Genomic DNA, 23,893 nt, shown 5'->3' with positions numbered 1-23,893 from the left:
TGACTTGCAAACTGCAGGCCCTGAGCACGCTCACACGAGTGAGCCCTAACTTCTGGGGAGCCCCATTTTCTCCCGTTATAGACCGGAAGCCACTCGAGGGCAGGGGCCAAATCCTTTCGAATATCTCCAAACGCCTGGTACAGTTCCCGCCCCCCAGCTGGCGTCCCAGAGGGTGATCTGCATACCGTAGCGCCAGTGCATGTAGTAGATGAAGGGGGCACCCCCTGGGGATGTCGGCCTCGTTTTATAATAATAATAATGACGATGATGACATACGTTAAGCGCTGACTCTGTGCAAAGCACTGTTCTAAGTGCTAGGGGGATACAAGGTGATCAGGTTGTCCCACATGGGGCTCTCGGTCTTAATCCCCTTTTACAGATGAAGTAACTGAGTCACAGAGAAGTTGAGTGACTTACCCAAAGTCATACAGCTGACAAGTGGCGGATCTGGGATTAGAACCCATGACCTCTGACTCCCAAACCCGTGCTCTTTCCCGAGGAGTTGGTCAGCAACAGTTAATTCTCAAAGAGCTTGTTCCTGGCCCGTGTCGGTGTCACCCAGAGTTCATCTTGCCTCAGTCTGTTTCCAAGAAAGAGTTTGGCCAACTGGGGGTTCTGGCTTTCCTCCGATAGGTTTTTAACAAATTTCCTCCAGGTTTGCCTTTTGGTTTCTTTTTAAGGCTCATCCAATTATCACTTGGTTGAACCTTATAATTAGCAACTCTTCTTATAAGGATCTTCTGGGCACCATAAAAGCCACAGGTTGCTAAGTATTCTCCGAGTAGTTATCTAAACTCATCAGTCACTCCTGGCCTGTTATCTCTTTACTAGCTCAGTGAGTTATTTCCACTCAAATCTCAGTGCAATCCCCAGGAGGTAGTATCCAGCAGTATCCAGTGAGTTGATGGGCAATGGAAGGCCTTACGCCACCTTGATGGAATCCTGAGCTAGTTTTGGCTTTCTCGGGCTGTGAGTCTAGTATCAGAGTTGTTTGTGATCCATTAAACTGGGACACCACAGCAGGATAGTAGTGGCTGTGATTAAATTAAGAGTAGAGAGCACAAAATTAGTGACAGCAGGATCGTCTCTAAATAGTCTACTTTGCTCCGATGGGCATGAATCAGTGGAATTTGTGTTAAATACAAAGTAAATAGAAAGTAGTTTCCATGTTTCCCATCGCTGTAGACAGCACCACCATCCTCCTTCCTGTCTCACAAGCCCATGACCTTGGCATTATCTTTGACTCATCTCTCTTTCAACCCACATATTCAATCTGTCACCAAATCCTATCAGTTCTACCTTCACAACATCGTTAAAAATCGACCCTTTTCTGCTCCACCCGAACGGCTACCATGCTGATCCCAGAATTTATCCCTATCACACCTGAATCAGCCTCCTCGCTAATCTCCCTGTCCCTCCCTTCTCTAATCCATACTTCACTCTGCTGCCCCGATCATTTTTCTTAAAAATTATTCCGGCCACATCTTCCCAAGAACCTCCAGTGACTGCCCGTCCCCCTCCAACTCCTGGCCAACAGCTTTAAAGCACTCAAACAGCGGGCTCCCTCCTCTCTTCTCTGATTTCATTCATTCATTCATTCAATCGTATTTACTGAGTGCTTACTGTGTGCAGAGCACTGTACCGAGAGCTCGAAAAGTACAATTTGGCATTAAAGAGAGACAATCCCTGCCCACACCGGGCTTACGGTCTAGCTACTACAACTCCGCTCAGCTCGTCCCTCCGACACCAACCTACTCACTGTACCTCTACCAAGTCTGTCTCACCGCCTGCCCTTCGCCCATGTCCTCCCTGTGGCCTGGCACTCCTTCCCCTTTTATATATGACAGACAGGGAAGTCAAATCAATCTCGTGGCCAACCTCTCGCCCACGTCCTGCCTCTGGCCTGGAACGCCCTCCCTTCTCCTATCCGACAGACGGTCATTCTCCCCACCTTCAAAGACTTATCGAAAGTATGGCTCTTCCAAGAGGCCTTCCCTAACTAGGCCTTCATTTCCTCTTCTCACTCCCTTCAGCATCACCTTCGCACTTAAATTTGCACCCTTCGTTCACCCCTCCCTCAGCCCCATGGCCCCCATGTACATATCCATCATTTACTTATAGTCATGCCTTTCTCCCCCTCTAGACTGTATGTTCGTTGTGGGCAGTGAACGTATCTGTCTACCAACTCTCTTATATTGTATTTTACCAAGCACTCAGTACACTGCTGTGCACACGGGAAGCACTCAATAGGCGTGATTGATCGATCGGATAGGCGTTCAGTAAAGACCGATTGAATTACCCTTTTTGAATTTTACCTAGTTCATAACTGATTCTTCCCTCCTTTGACTGTATCAGGAAACAGTAGTACATTTTCATGGGTGGGATGGTTTCTTTGTAGCTCTCTGCAGGGAGCCCGGCTCAGGATTGCTGGAGAGGGGATGGTCTCGAGTCATAGCTGATGTGTCGGTATCTGACAGTCCGCAGGCAGGGGATCTTGCTGGAAATAGAGGTGGGCTCTGCCTGGATGGGGAGACTGGGGGGATGAGACAGAGAGAGAGACTGACTCTGCGTTGTGACCAGGCACCTCACCGGACCCTAAACAAGAGGCATCTGGATGAAATCGGGCAGAAGCTGCCAACTCCTAGAAGAACAACGCAAGCTCTGGCACCGAGTGCCAACCTTTTCTTAGAGAAGCAGCACAGTGCTGTGGATAGAGCATGGGCCTGGGAGTCAGGAGGCCATGGGTTCTAATGCCGGCTCTGCCACGTTTATGTTGTGTGACCTTGGACAAGTTACTTCACTTCTCTGTGCCTTATCTGTAAGATGGGAATCGATACCGTGAGCCACAAATGGGGCAGGGACTGTGCCCAACTCGACTGGCTTGTATCCACCCCAGTTCTTAGTACAGGGCCTGGCACAAAGTAAGTGCTTTACAAATATCATAATTATAATAACTATTATTATTATTCTGCCCTCCCCCACTGCCCACGGCCACATGGAGTCACTGGGACGACGCCTCCCCAGGCAGACTTTCTCCCGCCCAGAACCCCGGTCAGACATGGGCCGGGCACCTGAACGGGGAAGGCCTCGAGGAAGGTCGTGGAATAGTGTGAGAGGTTGCCATTTAGCACTGATGCTTCTGCCCTCACTTCTCTATTTAGGGCATAGAGTCGGAGCCCAAGGACGGCTTGCAGCTCCCGGGCTCCGAGGGAGAAGTCCCTCAGAGGGTCTGTCTCCTATGGGACCCCCACGCAGGTCTCCAGAGGGGTCAGCTGAGGTGACCAAAAGGTGGCTTTCCAGAACAGTAGAGCCTAGTCCGATCAGCCGTTTCATCCATTCCCCATTCCGCCCCTCCAAAGGAGGCCAGAGTTGACCGTTCCAGGCAGGTGAGGGCCGGGAAAATGGATTCTATGTTTGCTCAGCGACCCAAAGTCCCTCCAGGGCGCCCTGTGCTCAGTCTGATGCTCCAGGACAGTCTGGTGTGTTTGTGGAGGGGGCACCTTCTTGATGCCAGCTTTTCTGTTTCCAGCACCCATTCCCTCTCTGGTCTCCTGCTGCAGAGTGCCCTGACAAGGGGACCTGGGCATCTGCTGAGTGTAGAGTGCTGTACTGGGCACTTGAAGGAGTTCAACTAAAGAAGTGGACCCTGTTCTTGGTCTCAAAGAGCTTACATTCTAACAGATTAGAGGTACTCCTCTTCCCCTTGCTCTCAGGGCCCCCTCCAACTACCTTGAGACACTTTAAGGAGTACGTGGGCTCCTCACGTGGGGATGGACCTCCCCATCAGGCCTTTCACTCGATCTTCTGTCCTCGCCCACAGTGTCCCTGGAAATCCCACAGAGGTGGGTGACACTTAGGGGCCAAAAACCGAGATGTCGAGACCTGTTGATATGATGGGACTCGAAAGGACGTCAGGATGTTGCTTGCCCATTTTTACTCTACATGTACAAGGGAAAAGTAGCAGCAATTGGACGGAGACTCTGTCATCCTGGGCCGGATTGGAAGGTTGGACTGAGCTGGGCTAGTTGGGAGGTTTGGGTTGGAGGGTTGGGCTCGGTCAGAGGGCTGGGCTGGGTTAGATTACAGAATTGGATTTCAACACCTGCAGGATGGGCCCGAGAACATGGTTTGGGTCAATTCTCAGCAGTTTATAACCAGCCATTTAGTAACGTGCAGTTGGGCTAGAACCAGACTGTGTGAGCCTTGGAGGGCCCCTGTTCAGGGCTGTGGTGAACCAGACAGAGGAGTGAGAAAAGAACAGTGCTTGGCACATAGTAAGTGCTTAACAAATACCATTATTATTATTATTATTATTATTATATGAGCTATCACCCCTTTGGGCTGGGGCCAGACATTCCTTCTTCTGGGGACCACCCACACTCCACCTGTTGTCTCTGCCCGGCAGGGAGATTTCAACCAAAGTGGACAAGATGCTGGACTGCCGAAGGGAGAGTAAGCTTGCAGAGCATGTCCCCCCTCCATCCTCCAAAAACCGAGTTTTCTGGAGTCCAGTGAGGGAGGAGAAACTGCTAGGAAGTTCCCCCGGGTCAGTCAGTCAATCATGTTTATTACTGTGTGCCAAGCACTGTATGAAACACTTGGGATAGTACTATACAACAGTATGACAGACACATCCCCTGCCCACAATGAGCCTCAGATGCCGCTCCCCACGGATGGTGGGCAGCTTTATCCGTTCCAAGAAGAACGACCCAAAATGGTTCCTCAAGCTAGTCATTCAGTCCGAGCACCCAGAAGCGGAGGAGCATCGCCTGATTCCATAAACGAGTTGGGGGCTCCGGTGAGGGCCTTCCCCGGCAGGTGGGCCCTGTGTCCGTGTGCCACTGGGTAGGAAGGTCCGGAAGCTGGTGAGCTGTGGTTAGCCCCGTGAGATCCGGGCCTGTGTTCCTCTCCGATCTCCGTGGCCTCGGTCGCCGTGGCCCTCTGTCAGAGGCCCTCTCCGCCCCGGGAACGCTGCGTCGCTCTCCCGCCCCCTCTCCTCCTAGCACTCACGTCGTTTCCCTGGCTTCTCTGCAGCCCCTTGCAGGCAGGCAGGCTGCAAAGACAGCCCTGGGGCGGCGGGTTTCGTCTTTCTCGCGGTGAAGTCAGCCGGCCAAACGGTACGTGGGAGGGGGAAACCGTGCTCCGTGAGCTGTTTTGCTCTACTCAGCTGGGTGTGCCCCCTCCCCACCAACACTTGCCGATCACCCAAAGTGGTAAAACCAAGGATGAGTCACTTGAATTTACTCAGAAAAGAAATGTTTTTAAATTCCACCAGGCCTGTGGGCACAGGGCCCGGGGAAGTGGGCGGGGGGCACGGGCGAGGGGCGGCGGGCAGCCCCGGGATGTCGGCCCGGGGTCCGAGGCGTCTCGTGAAAGCTGGAAAACACGACGGTGCCCATCGGGCGAGAGGGAAGGGTCGGGGTGCCACGGTCCCTCACCCGTGTCGAGGGTGTGGAGATCGGTTTCTCGGAGCACCTGCCGGTGGAGCGGGCAGGATGGCTCCGAGGAAGGAGCAGGAAATCTGCCCGAGGTGTGAACCGTGACCTTGCCGAGTGTCCCCTCGGCTCCGGCCGAGACAATTAGCACGGAACGGCCGGCAAATGAATTCGGATCCCTGGAACGTGGAGGGAACGGCAGGGCAGACCGCTCGGGTCTCATGACTTTGAAGCCCGAACACACTTCAGAGGAAACGTGCAAAGACAGGAAAGCAGTCAGTGGAGGGGCCTGAGAGCTTACTAAATTGGGACCAAAAGAGGGATTTCACCAAATGCAAATGGACAGTGAATAACATGTGTGACTCAAAATATCCATCCTACTTTCAATATGACATCGTGGGGTGGGCCGGGACCAGGAGGGAGGGGGAGGGGAGGGTGGGTTGGCTTTTAACAGTTGAGAGGAGCACCCTCTAAAAGACCAAGGGAGCAGAACTGAACGAGGGCCATTTCACAGGGTCTTTGGAGAAACGATTCCTTTGAGCATTCCCGGATCGATTTTTGGCTAGTTGCCATGCAGTCTGCCACCCGACCACCTTCCCCCGGCTACTCTGGGATGGAAGGTTTCTGACTTCGGTCCCCACTCCATCCTTCCAGGGTTGGGGAGCGGGGCCGCCCCCACCGGGCGTCCGACTTCCGGTTCTTTCTCCTGGTCCAGCTTTCTGGCCCAATGTGTCTACCGACTCCGTCGTATTGTCCTCTCCCGAGCGCTTAGTACGACGCTCTGCACACAGTAGGCTCTCAATAAATACCTTTGGTCGATTGATTGGTCCCCAGCCCTTTCTCCGGTTCTCCCTCCGGGGGGGAATTGGGAATGGAGGAAGGGGAAAGGAGTCGGTCCGCATCCTCTCTGGCGGTGGCGGGGCGGATGGACGCAGCGAGTCCGGAGGTCCCCTGCGGGTCGTGCGTCCGATGGCTTCGTGGGCTCTTCCCTTTTGGGGGCCACGGGGAAACGGAGAGGGGAATGTCCGCCCAAGGGTGCCCACACCAGAGCTCGCAGGGTGGTGAAATCAGACTAGATATCGCTGCACAACCTCAACTTCCCTATTTCTAAACGTGCAGACTCCACTGACTGAAACCCGGTCCGTCAGGCCTGCGTGTCGCAGCAGCCACTACTACGGCCTCTGCTGCGGAGGCTGCAGCTCTTGGGTCGCTCCCGGGTAACTCACTCCCCCTAACTCCTAGCTAACTCGCTCCATGTCAGCAACAAAATCCTGGATAACCCACTCCGGGCTAACTAACTCCCCGGCAACCCGTTCTCAGGTAACTTACTCCCTGGTAACTAACTCATCTGGGGGCAACTCACTCTTGGGCAACTCACTCCATGTCAACCACAAACTCCTGGATAACTCACTCTCTCGTAACTAACTCCTCTGCAACTCCTTCTCAAGGAAGTCACTCCCTGGTAACTAATTAATTTGGGGGCAACTCGCACCTGGGTAACTCACTCCCTGGTAAGTAATTAACTCCTGGTTAACTCACTCCTGGGCCATCCCATCAACCTGGCTCCTCAGGAACCTTCAGAGTTAAGAGGTTTGGGGAGCTGGCCACTGCAGGAGTTAGTATTGCTACTGAGTAGACCCTTGCTCTGTGCTGAGCACTGAGATAAGTAGAAGTTAATCACGATAGACACAGTCCCTATCCTACGTGGGACTAACAATCCGAGGGAGAGCCAAGATCTTCTCCCTGTTTCACAGATGAAGAAACGGAGACACTGAGCAGATAAGGGGTCGTGCGGCAGGCCAGTGGCAGGTCTAGGGCGGGAACCCAGATCTCCCGGCTCCCTGCTCCCTGCTCTTTCTGGTTGAGAAGGAGTGTGTCGGAGCATGGGCCCGGAAGTCAGAGGTCCCGGGTTCTCATTCTGACCCTGCCACTTGCCTGCTGTGTGACCTTGGGCAGGTCACTTCACTCCTCTGCACCTCTGTTTCCTCTTCTGTGAAATGGGGATCAGGAACCTATTCTCCCTGCTACTTAGTCTGTGAACCCCATGCAGGACAAAAACTTGGTTTGACCTGGTTATTTTGCAGGTACCCCAGCACTTAGTACTGGGTTTGGCTCATAGTAAGCGCTTAACAAATTCCATGGTTATCAGTATTATTAGACCACACAGCTTCTCGTCAGTGTGTGCCTTATGAGGGCTGGATAAGGGAAGACCCTCTTTCTGCTGATGAGTGACGATTATGGCCTGGGTGTCATCCACAACTGAGATTCAGGTCCATCGTGCTGAAGGCGGTGTTTGGGCTCCCTTAGAGAACTGGGGGCTCCCTGAGAGTCAGACAGGGGTGGGAGGGTGGAAAGTGTGTGTGTGTGTGTGTATAAGCGAGAGAGATATTATTTTCTGTGGCGGCTGCTGGCTGGCAAATCAGCCTTCTTGCAATTATCTCATCTTGAAACTAGAGAGGGAGGGAATGGAGGACGCATTGCTAAGACCAGGGACTTCTGGAAACTTCCCCGGGTTGTGATGGGGTCTTTTTTTCTTAGTAACAGTGAAGATTTTGTTGTTTGAATCATCCTGCGCTTTTCGCCCACATTAGGGACTGGCCGCCGTGGGTGGACGTGGAGAGCGCAGGTGGCGCTCTGGTTTGGGAAGATTGGTAAGGGCATGGTTAGAGAGGGGATAGCAGTTGTAGGGGGACACTTAGCCTACTGCCGTCCCCTCCAGTGAGCCCCAAATGGGAGGATAATGATATTAATTGTGGTATTTGTTAAGTGCTTACTACATGCCAGGCGCTTTACTAAATGCTGGGGTGGATACAAGCAAATCAGGTTGGACACAGTCCCTGTCCTATGCGGGGCTCACAAGTCTCCATGCCCATTTTACAGATGAGGTAACTGAGGCATGGAGAAGTGAAGCGACTTGCCCGGGGCCACACAGCAGACAAGTGACTGAGCCGGGATTAGAACCCATGACCTTCTGACTCCCGGGCCCGTGCTCTGTCCGTTACGCCGTGCTGCTTCCCGGTATGATTCGGGACAGTCAGCCCGGGCCCAGCTGAGGGTTTCTATCAGAGCCGGTCTTGTTTGGGCACCAAGAAGCCGGAAAGCCGACCGGGAAACATGGCCAGCCGGGAAACTTGGATGGGAGAGGCTACTCCAGTGTTGGAATGAGGCAGGTGCCCACTGGGGCCAGCTGGGTGAGGCGGGTGGCTGCTCTGGGCCTGGGGACCCCAGCCCATGACCAGCTGGGCAAAGAGGAAAGCCCGGGCATGGGCTCTCCCTTCCTCTCTCCCATCTTCCCTCTCTCTCTCCATTCCTCCTTCCTCCCCTCCCTGCGTGACCCCCATTCCCCTGCAACCCCATGTGCATGCACACACATGCATGCACAAGTTCACACACACACACCCACACACACACACATCCCACACTCTCGCTGTCTGCTTGGGAAGTAGCAAGTCTCCCACATTCCTACAGGTTCCAGGATGACACCCCCCGGGGCACTTATGGCGGCCGACGCCCCCTCCCCCAACAGCAGCCCGAGGTGGTCTTCACTGAGTTTCTTCTTTCTCCTTCACTGGGTCAGGCTGTGGTCTTTGACTTCCAATTTTGGCTGAACATGAGTGTTTGGGTGCCTAGTAGGGGCGTGTAGTACTCAAACTGGAAACCCCCTGGTTGCCGATACCTGGCAGGTGCAGAGAGGTTCGCTCTCGGGGAACGAATGGGGTGGGGGCGGGGGGTGGGGAGGGGAGGGGCAGGCTTGTGGTTCCGAAAGCACAGTGCCAGCGAGCCCTTTGCAGCTCCATCCCCTAGTGGGAGCGGTGGGCATCCTGTGTGGGGCAGGGGAGGGCCCACCGACCCACTGGGCCCTGCGGGGAGGGAAGGGAAGGGAGGAGGAGGGGGATGTTCAGCCAGAGAGAGGCCGCAGGGCAACCAACCCCGGGGCGGTTTGTCGTGTCCCGGCTTGAGCGGTGTCCAACAGATCAGAATGTTGCTTTACTTTTCAATCACTTACATAGTGATGAGATAAATATTTGGAACTGCTTTGGAACAGTACCCCTCATTTCAGAAATTAGAGCAAATGATAATTACGGCATTTGTTGAGAACTTACTATGTGCCAGGCACCGTACTGAGAGCTGAGGTGGATACAAGCAAATCGGGCTGGACGCAGTCCCTGTCCCACGTGGGGCTCACAGTCTCAATCCTCATGTTACAGGTGAGGTCACTGAGGCATGGAGAAATGAAGTAACTACCCCAAGGTCACACGGCAGACAACTGGCGGATCCGGGAACAGAACCTCTGTCCTTCTGACTCCCAGGCCCATGCTCTATCCCCTACGCCATACTCCTTCCCTGGCCAACACCAGGGAGTTACCTAAGGACTTGAAACAGGGTTGTGGAAGGGTCAGTGGGTTTATGGGGAGTTCACTGGGGTTATTTCAGGTCAGTTGGGGTTATTCAAAGTTAAATGGTCCATTTGGCAAATTCAGTTTGGCGAATTCAGTGAACTCCTAGAAATATCATCCTAGGACACGAAATGGAGTCACGGAGGGATTGGTAGGGGATCATGGAGAGTTCATAGGGGTATTTCAGATTAATTGGGGTGATTTGAGGTCAAATCGCCTCTTTTCTTTGATCTTCTTTCTTCTTCGACAAGCTCACAGGGGTCACCTGAAGACAGGCGATTGGGTCATGGAGGGGTCAGTGGATTCATGGAGAGTTCATTGGGTTGTTTCAGGTCAACTGAGATTACTTAAGGTCAAGTTGATGGGGGAGTCAGTAGCTGCTCTCCCTCCTACTTAGATTCCAAGCCCCATTTGGGACGGGGCCTTTGACTTGACGATCTTGAGTCTACCCCAGCACGTAGTATAGTGTTTAGCACATAGTAAGGACTTGACGAATACCACAATTATTATTATTATTATTATTATAACCGGTGCATACAACTATTTGGAGGAGTTTGGATAGGAATATGGAGAAGGAGGTGGGGTGAAGACTGGAGGGGGCAGTGGGATGGAGAGAAGGCTTTTTTTAGTTTGGGAGAGACCTGAGCACGTTGAAGTTAGAGGGGAAGGAGCCCTCAGAGTGAGCGGTTGAAGATGCAAGTATTTTTAGGAAGTAAGAGGGAATGGGGTCACAGATACAGGTAGAGGAGGTAGACTTTGACAGCTGGAGGGATATATCTTTTTGAGGAGTGGGAAGGATAATCAGAGTGATGGGAGGGAGCTCTTGCCTGGTGCTTTCAATTTTGTCAGCAAAAGAGAAAGAGAGAAAGGGAGATCCAGAGATGAGGAGGACAAGAGAAAGTTTTTCATTCATTCCATCCCCAGGATCTTTGAAATAACATGTAGTAATCATATAGATAGCCCTCAGCTGGAGGTAGATTGAGGGTTAAATCCACTTAAAATCCCTATCTCTTCTTATTCTACAATACGGTCTCGATATGTTGGCACCTTTCAAGATGAACTTTTCCTTAGGCCCACAGCACTTGAATATTCATGTGGTGTGCTCCCATGATCAAAGCCATGGTGGAATTAACACCGTATACTTTGCTGAAGCTTTTGTGAAATAAAGTGAGAATCAAAAGTAATGGAATTTGTTTGTGACTTGAAATCATGGACACCTTTTCCTGAAATGTTCAACTACACAGTTTTCCGCTCACAGGAAAAAAAAAAAGCTGTCTTTTTTTCTAAACAACGGGGGATGGATGGATATTTCTCTTTTGTAGTTCCGGATCAGGCAAAACAATTATTCCTCACCTGCCAAAGTCGATGTAATGAATCCAAACCAGTTCTGCGCTATCTGAGCTCAAATATGCAGCTCAACAATGTTTTGAGGCTTGAAAAAGGTTTTCCACAGTCTGGGAACTCAAAAACAACAGAATGGATCATGTTTGTGCTTTCCAAAATGGAAAAAAAAAAATTCTGGGAAAAAGAACAGAGGGTGGTGAGTACTGGTTCAGAGGGGAACCGTCTCAAAAGAACCAGGCAACGGAGAGTCAGGGTAGGGAATGATGGTTAGCAGAATCCCCAGTAAAGCAGGCCAACATTGCCTGGGAAAGCCTGGGGGAAAAATTCAGCAATTGCTGGGCTGCTGCATGTTGTGTTCCACAACACACGTGCGCCTGCGTAGGAAGGCAGTGCGGGAATGTCCCATAACAACCTTGGCCATGTCATCTTATGTGACCTTTATTGTGCTTGGTTTGTAGCGTTAAATGGATATTTATGGTTTTCTGATGGAGATGCACTCGGCAGGGAATCTGTAGTTCATTTTTCTCTCTCCTTCTCTGCGGCCTCGCATTTTCTCCTGCCTTCAGGATATCTCTACTTCGATGTCCCCCGACACCTCAAACTTAACGTGTCCAAAACAGAGTCCTTCATCTTCCAACTGAAACCCTGTCTTCTTCCTGACTTTCCCATTACTGTAGATAGCACCGTCAACCTCTCTGTCTCAGGAGCCCATACCCTTGGCATTATCTGGTGTTCATCTCTCTCGCTCAATCCACGTAGCCTGTCTCTACATTCTGTCGGTTCTACCTTCATAGCATTGCTGAAATCCGTGCCTCCCTCTCAATCGAAACTGCTACGACGTCTATCCAGACGCTTACCTTATCCCGCCTTGACTATTGCATCAGCCTCCTCACTGACCTCCCTGCCTCCTGTCCCTCCCTCCTCCAGTCCATTCTTCACTCTGCCGCCCAGATCATTTTCCTAAAAAAGGTTCAGTCTATGTCTCCCCACTCCTCGAGGACCTCCAGTGGCTATCCACCCACCTCCACATCAAACAGAAACTCCTTACCTTCGGCTTTAGAGCGCTCAATCAGCTCATCCCCTCCTACGTTACTCTCTGATTTCCTACTATAATCCAGCCTGCTCATTTCACTGCTCTAACACCAACTGACTCACTGTACCTCACTCTCGTCTCTCTCGCCGCCGACCCCTTGCCCGTGTCCTGCCTCTGGCCTGGACCTTCTTCCCTCTGCAGATCTGATAGACCACCACTCTCCCCATTTTCAAGGCCTTATTAAAAGCACATCTCCTCCGAGGGGTCTTCACCGACCAAGTCCTCATTTCCTCTCCTCCCTCTCTGCTTTCAGATAGAGATCACTGTGGAGAAGTACTTTAATATCCAGTAATCTTCACTTCATGATTCTCCCACCTCCTTCCTCTCCCTCAAGCTCTTCTGATCTGAAACTCCCTCCCTCCCACCAAGCTCACCAGACCACAGCTCTTTCCCCCATTCAGAACCCTTAGAAAATACCTCCTCTTCCAACAAGTCTGACCGGATTAACTCCCAACACCCTGAGTCAGATCAACCCAACAGCCCTAAAGTTGTGCCTAGCACTTGTGGATGTATATCTACCGTTCCTCGACGTGTGAGAAATGGATGGGAAGAGTGCCTTGAGTACTGTCTGTATCCATGTGGGAATTTTTATTATTATTATACTTATCATTATTATGGAACTTTTTAAGCACTTATTATGTGTCAAAGCACTGTTTTCTGGCCATTGAAGTAGAAACAAGGTAATCAGATGGGACACTGTCCCTATCCCACATGGGACTCACAGTCTAAGTAGGAGAGAGAACGGGTATTGAATCCCCATTTTACAGCTGAGGAAACTGAGGTACCGAGAAGTTAAGTGACCAGCCCGAGGTTACACAACAGCCAATTGGCAGAACTAGGATTAGAACCCAGGACTTCTGACTCCCAGGCCTGTGCTCTTTCCACTAAGCCATGCTGCCTCTATTCAGTTGTACCGTCAATCAGTCAATGGTATTAATCGAGCGCTTGCCATGTGCAGAGCACTGTTCTAAGAACTTGGGAGAGTACAATACAACGGAGTTGGTGGATGTGTTCCTTGCCCACAAGGAATGTACTGTCTAGAGGAGGTGACGGACATTAAAAAAAAAAGTATGACTATGGACATAAATGCTGTAGGTCTGAGGGTACAAATGAAGGGAACAAATCCAAATGGAAGCATGATGCAGAAGGGAGAGGGACTAGGGGAAAGGAGGGCTTACTTGGAGCAGGCTTCTTGGAGCTCGTGACTTTAATGAGACTTAAAGACGGGGAGAGTAGTGATCTGTTGGATATTAAGGGGGAGAGAGTTCTGGGTCAAACGCGGGATGTACATTTATTCATCCGTTCAATTGTATTTATTGATCGCTTACTGTGAGCAGAGCACTGTACTAAGCACTTGGTTGAGTACAGTATAACAATAAAATGGACACATTGTGTGCCCACAACGAGCTTACAGAGAGTAGCTCGTGACTTTAATGAGACTTAGACTTGGAGAGTAGTGGTCTGTTGGATATTAAGGGGGAGAGAGTTCTGGGTCAGAGGTGGGGTGTATCCTTGTATCCTCCCCAGTGCTTAGAACAGTGTGTGGCACATAGTAAGTGCTTAACAAATACTAATATTATAGAGAAGCAGAGTGGCTCAGTGGAAGGGGCCCGGGCTTGGGAGTCAGAGATCATGGATTCGAATCCCGGCTATGCCACTTGTCAGCCGTGTGACTGTGGGCAGGTCACTTCACTTCTCTGTGCCCCAGTGACCTCATCCGTAAAATGGGGACGAAGACTGTGAGCCTCACGTGGGAGAACCCGATCACCCCGTAGCTCCCCCAGCGCTTAGAACAGTGCACCGCACCTAGTGAGAGCTTAACAAATACCAACATTATTGTCTCGGCTCCACCACCTGTCAGCTGTGTGACTTTGGGCAAGTCACTTCACTTCTCGGGGCCTCGGTGACCTCATCTGTCAAATGGGTCTGAAGACTGGGAGCCTCGCGTGGACAACCTGATGACCTTGTATCTCCCCCAGCGTTTAGAGCGGTGCTCGGCACATAGTAAGGGTTTAACAAATTCCAACATCATCCTTATTATTACTCCCCAGAGCTAGGCCTCCCCCGGAGCCACAGCCAGGGCCGGACACGGCCCCGCCCCCGAGGCCAGACCACCCCATTCCCTCCTGGCCCGCCCGCCCACCGCTCAGTAAATATCCCCGAGTGAACGGATGGGCCACCCACGCTCTGCACGCTGGATTTGGGGAGGAGGAGAGGGAGGCTCCTCGGGAACGGGCCCGGCGCGCCAGGAAGGACCGGAGGCGGGGAGGGAGGGGGGCGGGGAACCGGGGAGTCGAAGGGACGGGGATGGGGCGGGTGTCTAAAATCCACTTCCCAAACGCACTTCCAAAATCCCCGTGGCCGCACCCGTGGGCGGGACCACACTTCCAGAATCCCCGTGCGCGGGCCCGCGTCTCAGAAATCCCTGTGCCTACGTGCCCTGGAGGGTCCTTATCTCGGAACTCCTTCTGCCCGTGCCCCCTGGAGGGTCCTTGTCTCGGGAATCCCCGGGCCCGGGCCCCCCGGCAGGACCGCACCTCAGTCGTTCAGCGGCCCCGGCGGGGTCACCCTCTGTTGCCATCCCGCCGGCCGGCCGCCCAGCAGAACTGATGGCTCCTGAGGGCGGGGAAGGCCTGGCTCGCTTCCACTCCACTTGCCCTGGCCTCCCTAGGTGCTCAGACCAGACCATAGAGAGGCGGCGTGGCCTAGTGGCAAGAGCCCGGGCCTGGGAGTCAGAGGACGTGGGTTCTAATGCCGGCTCCGCCACCTGTCCTCTGTGTGACCTCAGGCGAGTCGCTTCCCTTCTCTGCGCCCGTTACCTCATCAGCCAAAGTGGGGATTAAGACCGTGAGCCCCGTGTGGGACATCCTGATTACCTCGTATCTACCCCAGCGCTCAGCGCACCGCTCGGCACTCGGTAGGTGCTCGACGGATACCGTTATCAGTATTGTCTGTCCGTCTCCCCCGATTAGACTGTAAGCCCGTCAAACGGCAGGGACTGTCTCTATCTGTTGCCGACTTGTTCATCCCGAGCGCTTAGTACAGTGCTCTGCACATAGTAAGCGCTCAATAAATACTATTGAATGAATGAATATTGTCGGCGGTCCATCGGTTGACCGGGGGTCGCGCCGGCCTCGGTGGAGAGAGCAGGCGCCCCGGCGGGCCACAGGGCGTTCCTCCGCCCCCCGGATCGTCCGCTCCGGAGACGGCGCCGGGCTTTCCCTCGGGTGTCGGGATCCCGGGGGGCCGGGGTCTCCCAGCTCCCGCCCTCCCTGCTGACGTTCCCGTCTGTGCTTCTCTTTCCTTCCCAGGACGCCTTTGTGGAGCTGTACGGAGAGCCGGCGCGGCCGAGGCTGGATCTCTCGTGGTTTTCTCTCAAGACCCTGCTCAGCCTGGTTGTGGTGGGGGCCTGCATCACCTTGGGGGCTTACTTCGGGCACAAGTGAGACCGCCACGGGCTAGGGCGCGGACTGCCCAGCCCTGACCAAACTGCTAAAGCGGCCCTTTTGCGAGGCACAGAATGGACATTCGTGGGCCTGGTATGAGGAGAACACACTGCCCGCCTAAAATGTCAGCTACTTCCGGCCAAGAGGAAATGTCACCTGTTTTCACACGGTGAAGTAAGAGATTTATTTATTTAAGGCATTTACGTTACACCTTCTGACTTCTGACACTCTGCTGCTTGTGGCAAATGCCACTCAATAGAGCTTCCTATGGAATCCCTTGGGCCTGCCCTGCTGCGGAGACCACACCTCCCAGATCCCCTGTGTTCACGCCCGCCGGCGGGACCGCACGCCTCTAAGAAAGCTTCCGTTCCTGTATCCACTGGCAGGACCGCATCTCGGAAGCCCCTGTGCCCGCGCCTGCTGGCAGAATCGCACTTCCAAAATCCCCGCCTCCGCACCCGTTGGCGGGACCACACTTCCAGAATCCCTGTGCCGGCACCCGCTGGTAGGACCGCATCTCAGAGATCCCTGTGCCTACACCCCCTGGAGGGTCCTTATCTCGAAAACCCTTGTGCAAATGCCCACAGGTGGGACCGTACCTCAGAAATCCTTATCTTCCCCCCGCCGCGCCCCAACAGGACCACACCTTAGAAGAGCCAGCACCCAGTTTGCCTGCCTGCCCCCAGCTTGGGAAGATGCTGTTCCTTTTACTCCTATCCTCTTGCCCCGAGGATTCGGATCGTTAGAGAGACAGAACCCCAGTTGGAAGACGGCCATTTCCTTCCAGGAGAGAAGCCAAGCACTTGGTCTATTCAGCACGGAGGGCGGCTTGTCCCCTCGCACCTAGAGAACAGCATGGCCGGTGGGGCCGACCCGGCCAGGACTCTCCCCGGGGGCAGAGGGAGAGACGGGTTTCTAGCGTTCCTATTTTTTTAAGCTATATTTTTTTAAGCTAACCCAAGGGTAAGGTAGCTAACAGCCAATCGATCCCATTGTCCTGAAGGCAGAAAGAAATCGATCGTTAGGGAGACTGCTTGATTCAGACGTGCAAATGCCCAGCTATGGACCAGCCGGCACGGCCGGAGCCTTGGGGGAGCGGGGTCGGAAGCCTTATTCACGCTGGGAAGGTGGTGGATGGTCTGAGAATCCTTCATCACCGGTATAGGCCCAGAAGGAGGAGGCAGCAGGGCCCGCCTCCTCAAGGGAAGACGCGCCGGCCAATTCGGCCTGTCGCGCATCCCGGCCGGCACGTCGCAGCCAGCGGCCCTGCCTCGCCACGAGGCCAGAGCAGCCTCTCGGCCTCGTCGTCGCCACCTCGAGATCCTTTCCAGTCACAGGACGTGCCAAACCCGGAAGCTGTACAGCTACAAACTCCCCGACAAGGAAGAGGCTGCAGCCCAGCGTGACGGGCTCCTCTGTGCTTGTTTCAGTCATGTAAACTGGCGTCCGGTCATTTTCAAATCGCAAGTGGAGCTTTGGAACTAGGAGTTTCTCACGGAGGCCATTTCTTAAAGACTGTCAACTGGAGATAGAAACAGCTGTGGATGCCACCATCCATCCTCGCCACCATCCATCCCGGTGTCCCTCCCGTCCTACCACCTCTCTGTGCGCCCCACCGTCCGTCCGCCATCTGCCCCACCGCCTGACCCTCAGTCCCTCGACCGCCCAGCCTTCCTGGCGCCCCTCTGCCTGACCATCCAATCCACCTTCCGTCCCCATGCCTCACCGCCTGCCCGCCCACCCGTCCGTCCGTGCGCCCCACCTCTCATTGGGCAGCTGCTCGACCGTGGCCCAACCAAAGGAACACGCCACCGGGCCTGTGCCCGGAACCGGAGCGGAAGAGGGTGACCCGCTAACCCATTTAGGTCAGAGATTGGCCCCAGGAACCCATGCCTCCGGCACCGCCCCCTCAGCGGGGACGGGGTTGGGGATTCGGCCGGAGTGGCGGGTTGGGTCGGAGCGGGGTCGCGGGGGCCGTGCACACCCAGCCTGACGGGTGTCCAGCAGGAGGGACGGCCGATCGTCCGCAGACGTCCCCGCTGCCCTTCTCGTGGCTGCCTTGTGCCCAAGGACCTGGTTCCAGCCGGACGGTCCGGGAATCAGTGGGCATCCTGCAGCCACGGCCCCCAGACTGGCCGAGACACCAGAAAGGGGACAGTGAGTCAGTTAATCAATCAGTGGTATTTATTGAGCGCTTACTGTGTGCGGAGCACTGTACTAAGCACTTAGGAGAGTATAGTACAGAAGAGTAGGTAGACACGATCCCTGCCCACAAGAGAGCTAGATACCTGCTATCGAGAAGCACGTGGCGCAGTGGAAAGAGCACGGGCTTTGGAGTCAGGGCTCATGAGTTCGAATCCCAGCTCTGCCACTTGTCAGCTGTGTGACTGTGGGCAAGTCACTTAACTTCTCTGTGCCTCAGTTCCCTCATCTGTAAAATGGGGATTAAGACTGTGAGCCCCACGTGGGACAACCTGATTCCCCTGTGTTTACCCCAGCGCTTAGAACAGTGCTCTGCACATAGTAAGCGCTTAACAAATACCAACATTATTATTATTATTATTATTACCTGCTCAACTGATAAGACAGGACACAATCTCTTTAAGTGTAGAAACGGGCTTGGGTCGCTCATGGAATAACTCTGTGGCATTAGAAACCATTTCTGTGTATTAACTATGGAATGTATTATGTTCAGTGTTTAATGCTGTAGTTGACATGTGTTTTCAAAGCTGCTTATTTTTTAGATTCGTGCATCTCAGCATCCTATTTAGTTCTGGCCTCTACACTATTTGGTAGCAAAGATGAAGAGAATGTTACATTTTGTATTTTAATATTTCAGAAAGATGTAATGGAACAAGATTTCCTCTTTACCTCTGCTGGCTGAACATCCCGCTCCCTCATTTGATGCCGTGTACACCTGCATTGGGTCTGCAAAAAGGAAGCCAGGAAATGTGACGGCTTCCAGCCATTCCCTGTTCTGGGCCATCCTCCCAGCGAGGGAGCGGATCCTGGAGCCAACCTAAAGCGGACAGTGTGGGTCACCTTGGTCGGGGTGGATGGGGGAACCTCCGCGGGGTCCACTGGACCCATCGGAGGGACGGGGAGGCCCAGGGGATCCATTCCCTGAAGGCAGAGCGTTGCCAGGGGTAATGCCAAGGGTAGGGGAGATTGACTGCTCTACCGTTCCCCTTAGGGGCCACCCCCATTTACGGCACCTCACAGGGTAGGGTCAGGGGACGCTGTTTGGGACGGGCCACCCTCCAGCCGAATTCCTAACGATGGCGGCCCTTGGGGATTCCGAAAGAGAACAAGGGCACCGGGGGGCTCAGGCGTCAGCTCCGGATGACCTCTGCCCGAAGCGTCGAGCGCAATCAGCGAGGGGATGACTTGACCTCGGAGTGATTTCAATTGTGCAATGTTTCTGATTCTAGCTAGGAATGAGTGACGAACATTTGAAGCCAAGTCGCGGCTGCCGTGATGCCACGATGGCTGTTAGATGAGCCCCGAGGCTCTGGGGGCCGAGCCTCCCGAGCTGCTTTAGAAGCCGGGTGACGAGTACATTTCCAGTGTTATGTCACAGGGGTGGCATGTGGCGTCTAGGCTTGAACTGGGCCTCCCCGGGGCTGGGGAGAGAAGGGGGTGGCGCAACCCCAGTGCCCAAACCCTAGCCTGTGGGGCTGCGGGGTTAGTTCACTTTACCCTGACTCTGGGCTGGGATCTGTGCAGGGTTGGGGATGACGCACACGCTTCATGGGAAGCCGCTGCCGCCTGGGTTCGCGTTAAACATGTTGGGGCACTGAATGCGTAGAAGGGCCTCGATCCATCTAGTGTCTTTCTCCTGTCTCAGAGGGCAGCTGCGAGGTCTGCCCTTTGGTCTCATCTAGCAGCAGACACCGCCACACACCTCATGGCAGGCAGAAATCCACTCCGAACGGTCCGACCACCGCCCCTCACCCCTCCAACCAAGCCCGAGGAACAGATTCGAGGGAGAGGGGAGCAGAGGTTCCCTGGCGGGCGGTGTGGGGGAGGGACATGGTGAGCCTTCTGCCCCCCTTGGGGGAAATGGTTGTCCTGATGTTGGGGCCGGGGTTGGGGTGCCGGGTTGAAGAGCCTGCCAGGCTCTGCCAGGGCCCCTAGAAACTCCGCACAGGCTGGCCCACCTCAGCCTGCTCACACCTGCCCGGGATGCAGAATCCAGTCCATGTCCAGGCCCCAAGAATCAAGTCTCCTAAGTCCACATGGTCTCGCTGCCTCGGTCCTGGCACGGGCCCACGCCCGGTCGGGGGCCGGGGGAGAGGGGACAGGGGTCTGACCCAAGGGTGGGGGGCACGCTGTGACAGTCCAACCTCCCGCAAGCCCGGGAGCCTGTTTCGACGGATCTGTTCAGAGGCCCTCCGCTGCTGGGCCGGGACGCCTGTCCCTCTCCAAGACCGATGGGGGTGGGGGACACCCGGCAGTCGGGTGATGCTCCAGTGGAGAGGGAGCCCCTTCTCCAGATCACGGTACAGCAGGTCTCTGTAGAAGCCACCCATCGGCACCTGCTGGCATCTGTGGCGGGGCTTGGGAAGAGCCCGTTAGAGAAACAAAGAGTGACTGCGGCGGGGTGGGGGTGGGGGTGGGGGGCTTGCCAGAAAGGGGGCCGCTATGATTCCAACCGAACAAACGAAACATTTGGGCTCCAGATGTATCTCCAGCCTTGCAGACAGCCAAGTGTCTGTCTGGTTTGGAGATTCTGCTTTCTACAAACGGCAAGAGGAAAATCCGTTTCATTCCCTTCTGCCGGCGATTTTCCACTCCACCCACTGGACTTCGCCACGGGCCAGCCGGCACCAGCCCGCAGCACCAGCCCATCATCGCAGGTGAACCTGGGCTCCCCAATCCATCGATCAATCCATCCATCAGTGATATTTATTGAGCGCTTACTGTGTGCAGAGCACTTTACTAGACGCTCAGGAGAGTACGCCACAGAAGAGTTGGACCCGACGGTGTGTCCCAGAGAGGCCACTCCTCGGCTGCCCCCGGGAGGCAGGTGGGTGCTGGGTCAACCCACTGTGGAAAGAAGACTTGCCGTAGCCACTGTCCACCCCAGGGTCACTGTCCACCATGGCCACTGTCGGCGTGGAGCACCGAATGACCGAGGTGGCTCTGTGCGGTCCAGAGCAATGCCTCGGTCTTCCCCGGGGGGCCGGATTCTAGCACTGCTGCGGGGCCAGGGCGGTAGGGTAGCGGCGGCTGAGCAGCCGGGCCCGGGACGCGCTCACGGCTCAGTGGTCCGGTCCCAAGCCGCCTCCTGCCTAGAGCCTTGATGACGTCGACGGCCGAGACCCCCCCAGGTGGAGAGGTCCCTCTTTGGGGTGACTCCCACACCAAATCAGCCAGGACACCGGGCTCCGAAGTCTGGTGCCCATCCCGGCACTGCCCAAAACAACGCCGCCGCCACTGTCCAGGAATACCATATGGACTCCCCGCTCCAGGTAGCCTGGGGGTGAACCGTACCCCGGCCACCCGGCCACCCGTCCGTCCCCCAGCCCCACTGGATCTCAATGCTGGGAGAGCTAAGGGAGTTAAAGGGCACAAGTGTGTCCAGTTTAGCACCCTCTGGGCCTCCGTGCTGGGGGAACCGAGGCGGTAGAAGGACACGAGGTTGCCCGGGTTAGTGTCCTCTGGACCTCAGCGCTGGGCTCCGGGCGGGCTCTGCTCAGAGCCCACATGGCTGGCGTTCAGCCTCAGCTCCTAGCAAAGTCCGTAACCTCGTCTGGAGAGGAAAGGCCCCAAGTCTCTCGTGAAAAGTCTCTTTTGGAGATCAAAGCCTCTTACATAACGTCTCTTTGACAAGTTACAGGAAAATGGGCCAGAAACACCAGGATTAAAAGTCCCACAGGATCCCGAGAGGTGCAAACGTTGCGTAGGGGGAAGGGGCCGGGGATCTTATCGAAGTTCAAGGCTCGGGGAAGGCGGCCGCAGATGTCGGCCAAATCCAAAACATCTCTGGGTTTGTAGCTGCTAATGGGTTTGGGCTGTGCCTTGTGCGGGGCAGGGGGAGAATGGGGGTGGGTGGGGAGGGACTTGTAGTGGGGGAGGGGGAATTGGCGGGAACCCCACAGGTGTCGAGGCTGGTCTCGTGTGGGGCCTGTGGGAGGCAGGGGAGAGTGGCGTAGGCCTCGTGGGGGATGGAGGGGAGGGGGGTCTTGCAGAGAAGTCACGGTGGATACAGACCGGACAACGTGAGGAGCCCAGCTTCCCAGGTTCTCGACAGGCCCAGGTGGGGGCTCCGCAAGTGGGGCAGAAAATCGGTTGATTTTTCAAGACAGCAAAGGAAACTGCGCAAACCACCGAGCCCCCTCGGTAACTTGGTTTTCAGGCAGAAGAGTCTAGGCTGGTTCCCCTCCCTTCCCTGCGTCTCCACCCCCAAACAATCCCCCGTCCCTCCCCCAGACCCCTCCCCCTTTCCCCACTTCCCTCTGCCCTCACAGTGGGGACCCCGTCAAGTGGACGAACCCCATAAACTAGGAATCACTAGGCTTGTGGGGAGGCAGCATGGCGTAGTGGAAGAACACGGGCCTGGGAGTCCGGAGGACATGAGTTCTAATCCTAGTTCCTCCACTTGTCTGCTGTGTGAGCTTGGGGAAGTCACTTCACTTCGCTGGGTCTCAGTTCCCTTATCGGTAAAATGAGAATTGAGACTGTGAGCCCCACGTGGGACGATTTGAGCACGGGCTTTGGAGTCAGAGGTCATGAGTTCGAATCCCAGCTCCGCCACTTGTCAGCTGTGTGACTGTGGGCAAGTCACTTAACTTCTCTGTGCCTCAGTTCCCTCATCTGTAAAATGGGGATGAAGACTGGGAGCCTCACGTGGGACAACCTGATTCCCTTGTGTCTACCCCAGCGCTTAGAACAGTGCTCGGCACATAGTAAGCGCTTAACAAATACCAACATTATTAGCTCTTAGTACAGTGCCTGCCACGTAGTAAGGGCTTAACAAATGCCATCGTTATTATTATTTCTGAAGCTTCAGGGCGGCGCGGGGGCCTTGACGCCACCGGCCCTCGCCCGCCAGAGCGTTGGGAAAAGTCGCCACGGGGAAACCGAGGGCCTGAACTTGTCGCGGTGTCGCGGTGTCGCGGTGTCGCCTTGTTCCCGCCCCGGGCTCCGGCTACCGTGGGGAACCGGCGCCATCCTCTGGTCCCATATGGAACTCTCCGGGGACTGTGGTTTTTTGTTCTTTTTTAGTGGTATTTATTAAGTAATAATAATGTTATTACTGACTCCAAAGCCCATGCTCTTTCCACTGAGCCACGCTACTACTAATAATAATTGTGGTATTTGTTAAGAGCTTACTAGGTACTAGGCACTGCACTGAGCGCTGGGGTGGATTCAAGCAAATCGGGTTGGACACATTTCTTATCCCACATGGGGCTCCCAGTTTCGATCCCCATTTTACAGATGAGGTAACTGAGGCACCAAGAAGTGAAGTGACTTGCCCTAGGTCACACAGCAGACAAGCGGCCGAACTGGGATTAGAACCCATGACCCTCTGACCCCCCCCCCCCCAGGCCTGTGCTCTATCCACTAGGCTGTGCTACTTCTCCAGGTACTGTTCTGAGTGCTGGGGTCGATACAAACTAATCGGATCGGACACAGTCCGTGTCCCACGTGGGGCTCACGGTCTGAATCCCCATAAATCGTGGCTCAGTGGAAAGAGCACGGGCCCTGGAATCAGGACTCATGAGTTCGAATCCCAGCTCTGCCACTTGTCGGCTGTGTGACTGTGGGCAAGTCACTTAACTTCTCTGTGCCTCAGTTCCCTCATCTGTAAAATGGGGATTAAGACTGTGAGCCCCACGTGGGACAACCTGATTCCCCTATGTCTACCCCAGCGCTTAGAACAGTGCTCGGCACATAGTAAGCGCTTAACAAATACCAACATTATTATTATTATAAATATATGTGATAGGGTGAGAGGCAGGGTGTGAGAACCCAGATCTGTGGGTGATGTGGAAATATTTAAGTAGATACTGGGAGGGGGACAGAGGGTAGGAAGATGAAAAATTGGGGCTAAGAAGCCTGGGCGCTTTGCTTCAGAGAGATGCCAAAGAGCCCCCTCTATTGTCCCCAATGGCTTTGCATCCTCCAGTCAATCAATCAAATTTATTGAGTGTTTACAGAGTGCAGAGCACT

At 54.5% G+C, this 23,893-nt stretch overlaps 1 protein-coding gene across 1 annotated transcript in view; it reads left to right on the top strand.

Moving 5' to 3' along the window:
• The window catches only part of BCL2 (BCL2 apoptosis regulator), a 49,497-nt gene extending 31,406 nt beyond the window's left edge, over positions 1–18,091 (top strand). The window contains exon 2 of the mRNA XM_029053957.1: positions 15,581–18,091. Within this exon, the coding sequence (XP_028909790.1) occupies positions 15,581–15,715 (135 nt within the window). The 3' untranslated portion in view covers positions 15,716–18,091. The remainder of the gene's footprint in view (positions 1–15,580) is intronic.
• Positions 18,092–23,893: the final 5,802 nt, after the last annotated feature.

This window comes from Ornithorhynchus anatinus, chromosome X3 (genome assembly GCF_004115215.2).
Source record: "Ornithorhynchus anatinus isolate Pmale09 chromosome X3, mOrnAna1.pri.v4, whole genome shotgun sequence".
Taxonomy (NCBI): Eukaryota; Metazoa; Chordata; class Mammalia; order Monotremata; family Ornithorhynchidae; genus Ornithorhynchus; species Ornithorhynchus anatinus.
The sequence above is the reverse complement of the archived record's forward strand: the minus strand, read 5'-3'. Positions and strand labels throughout refer to the sequence as shown.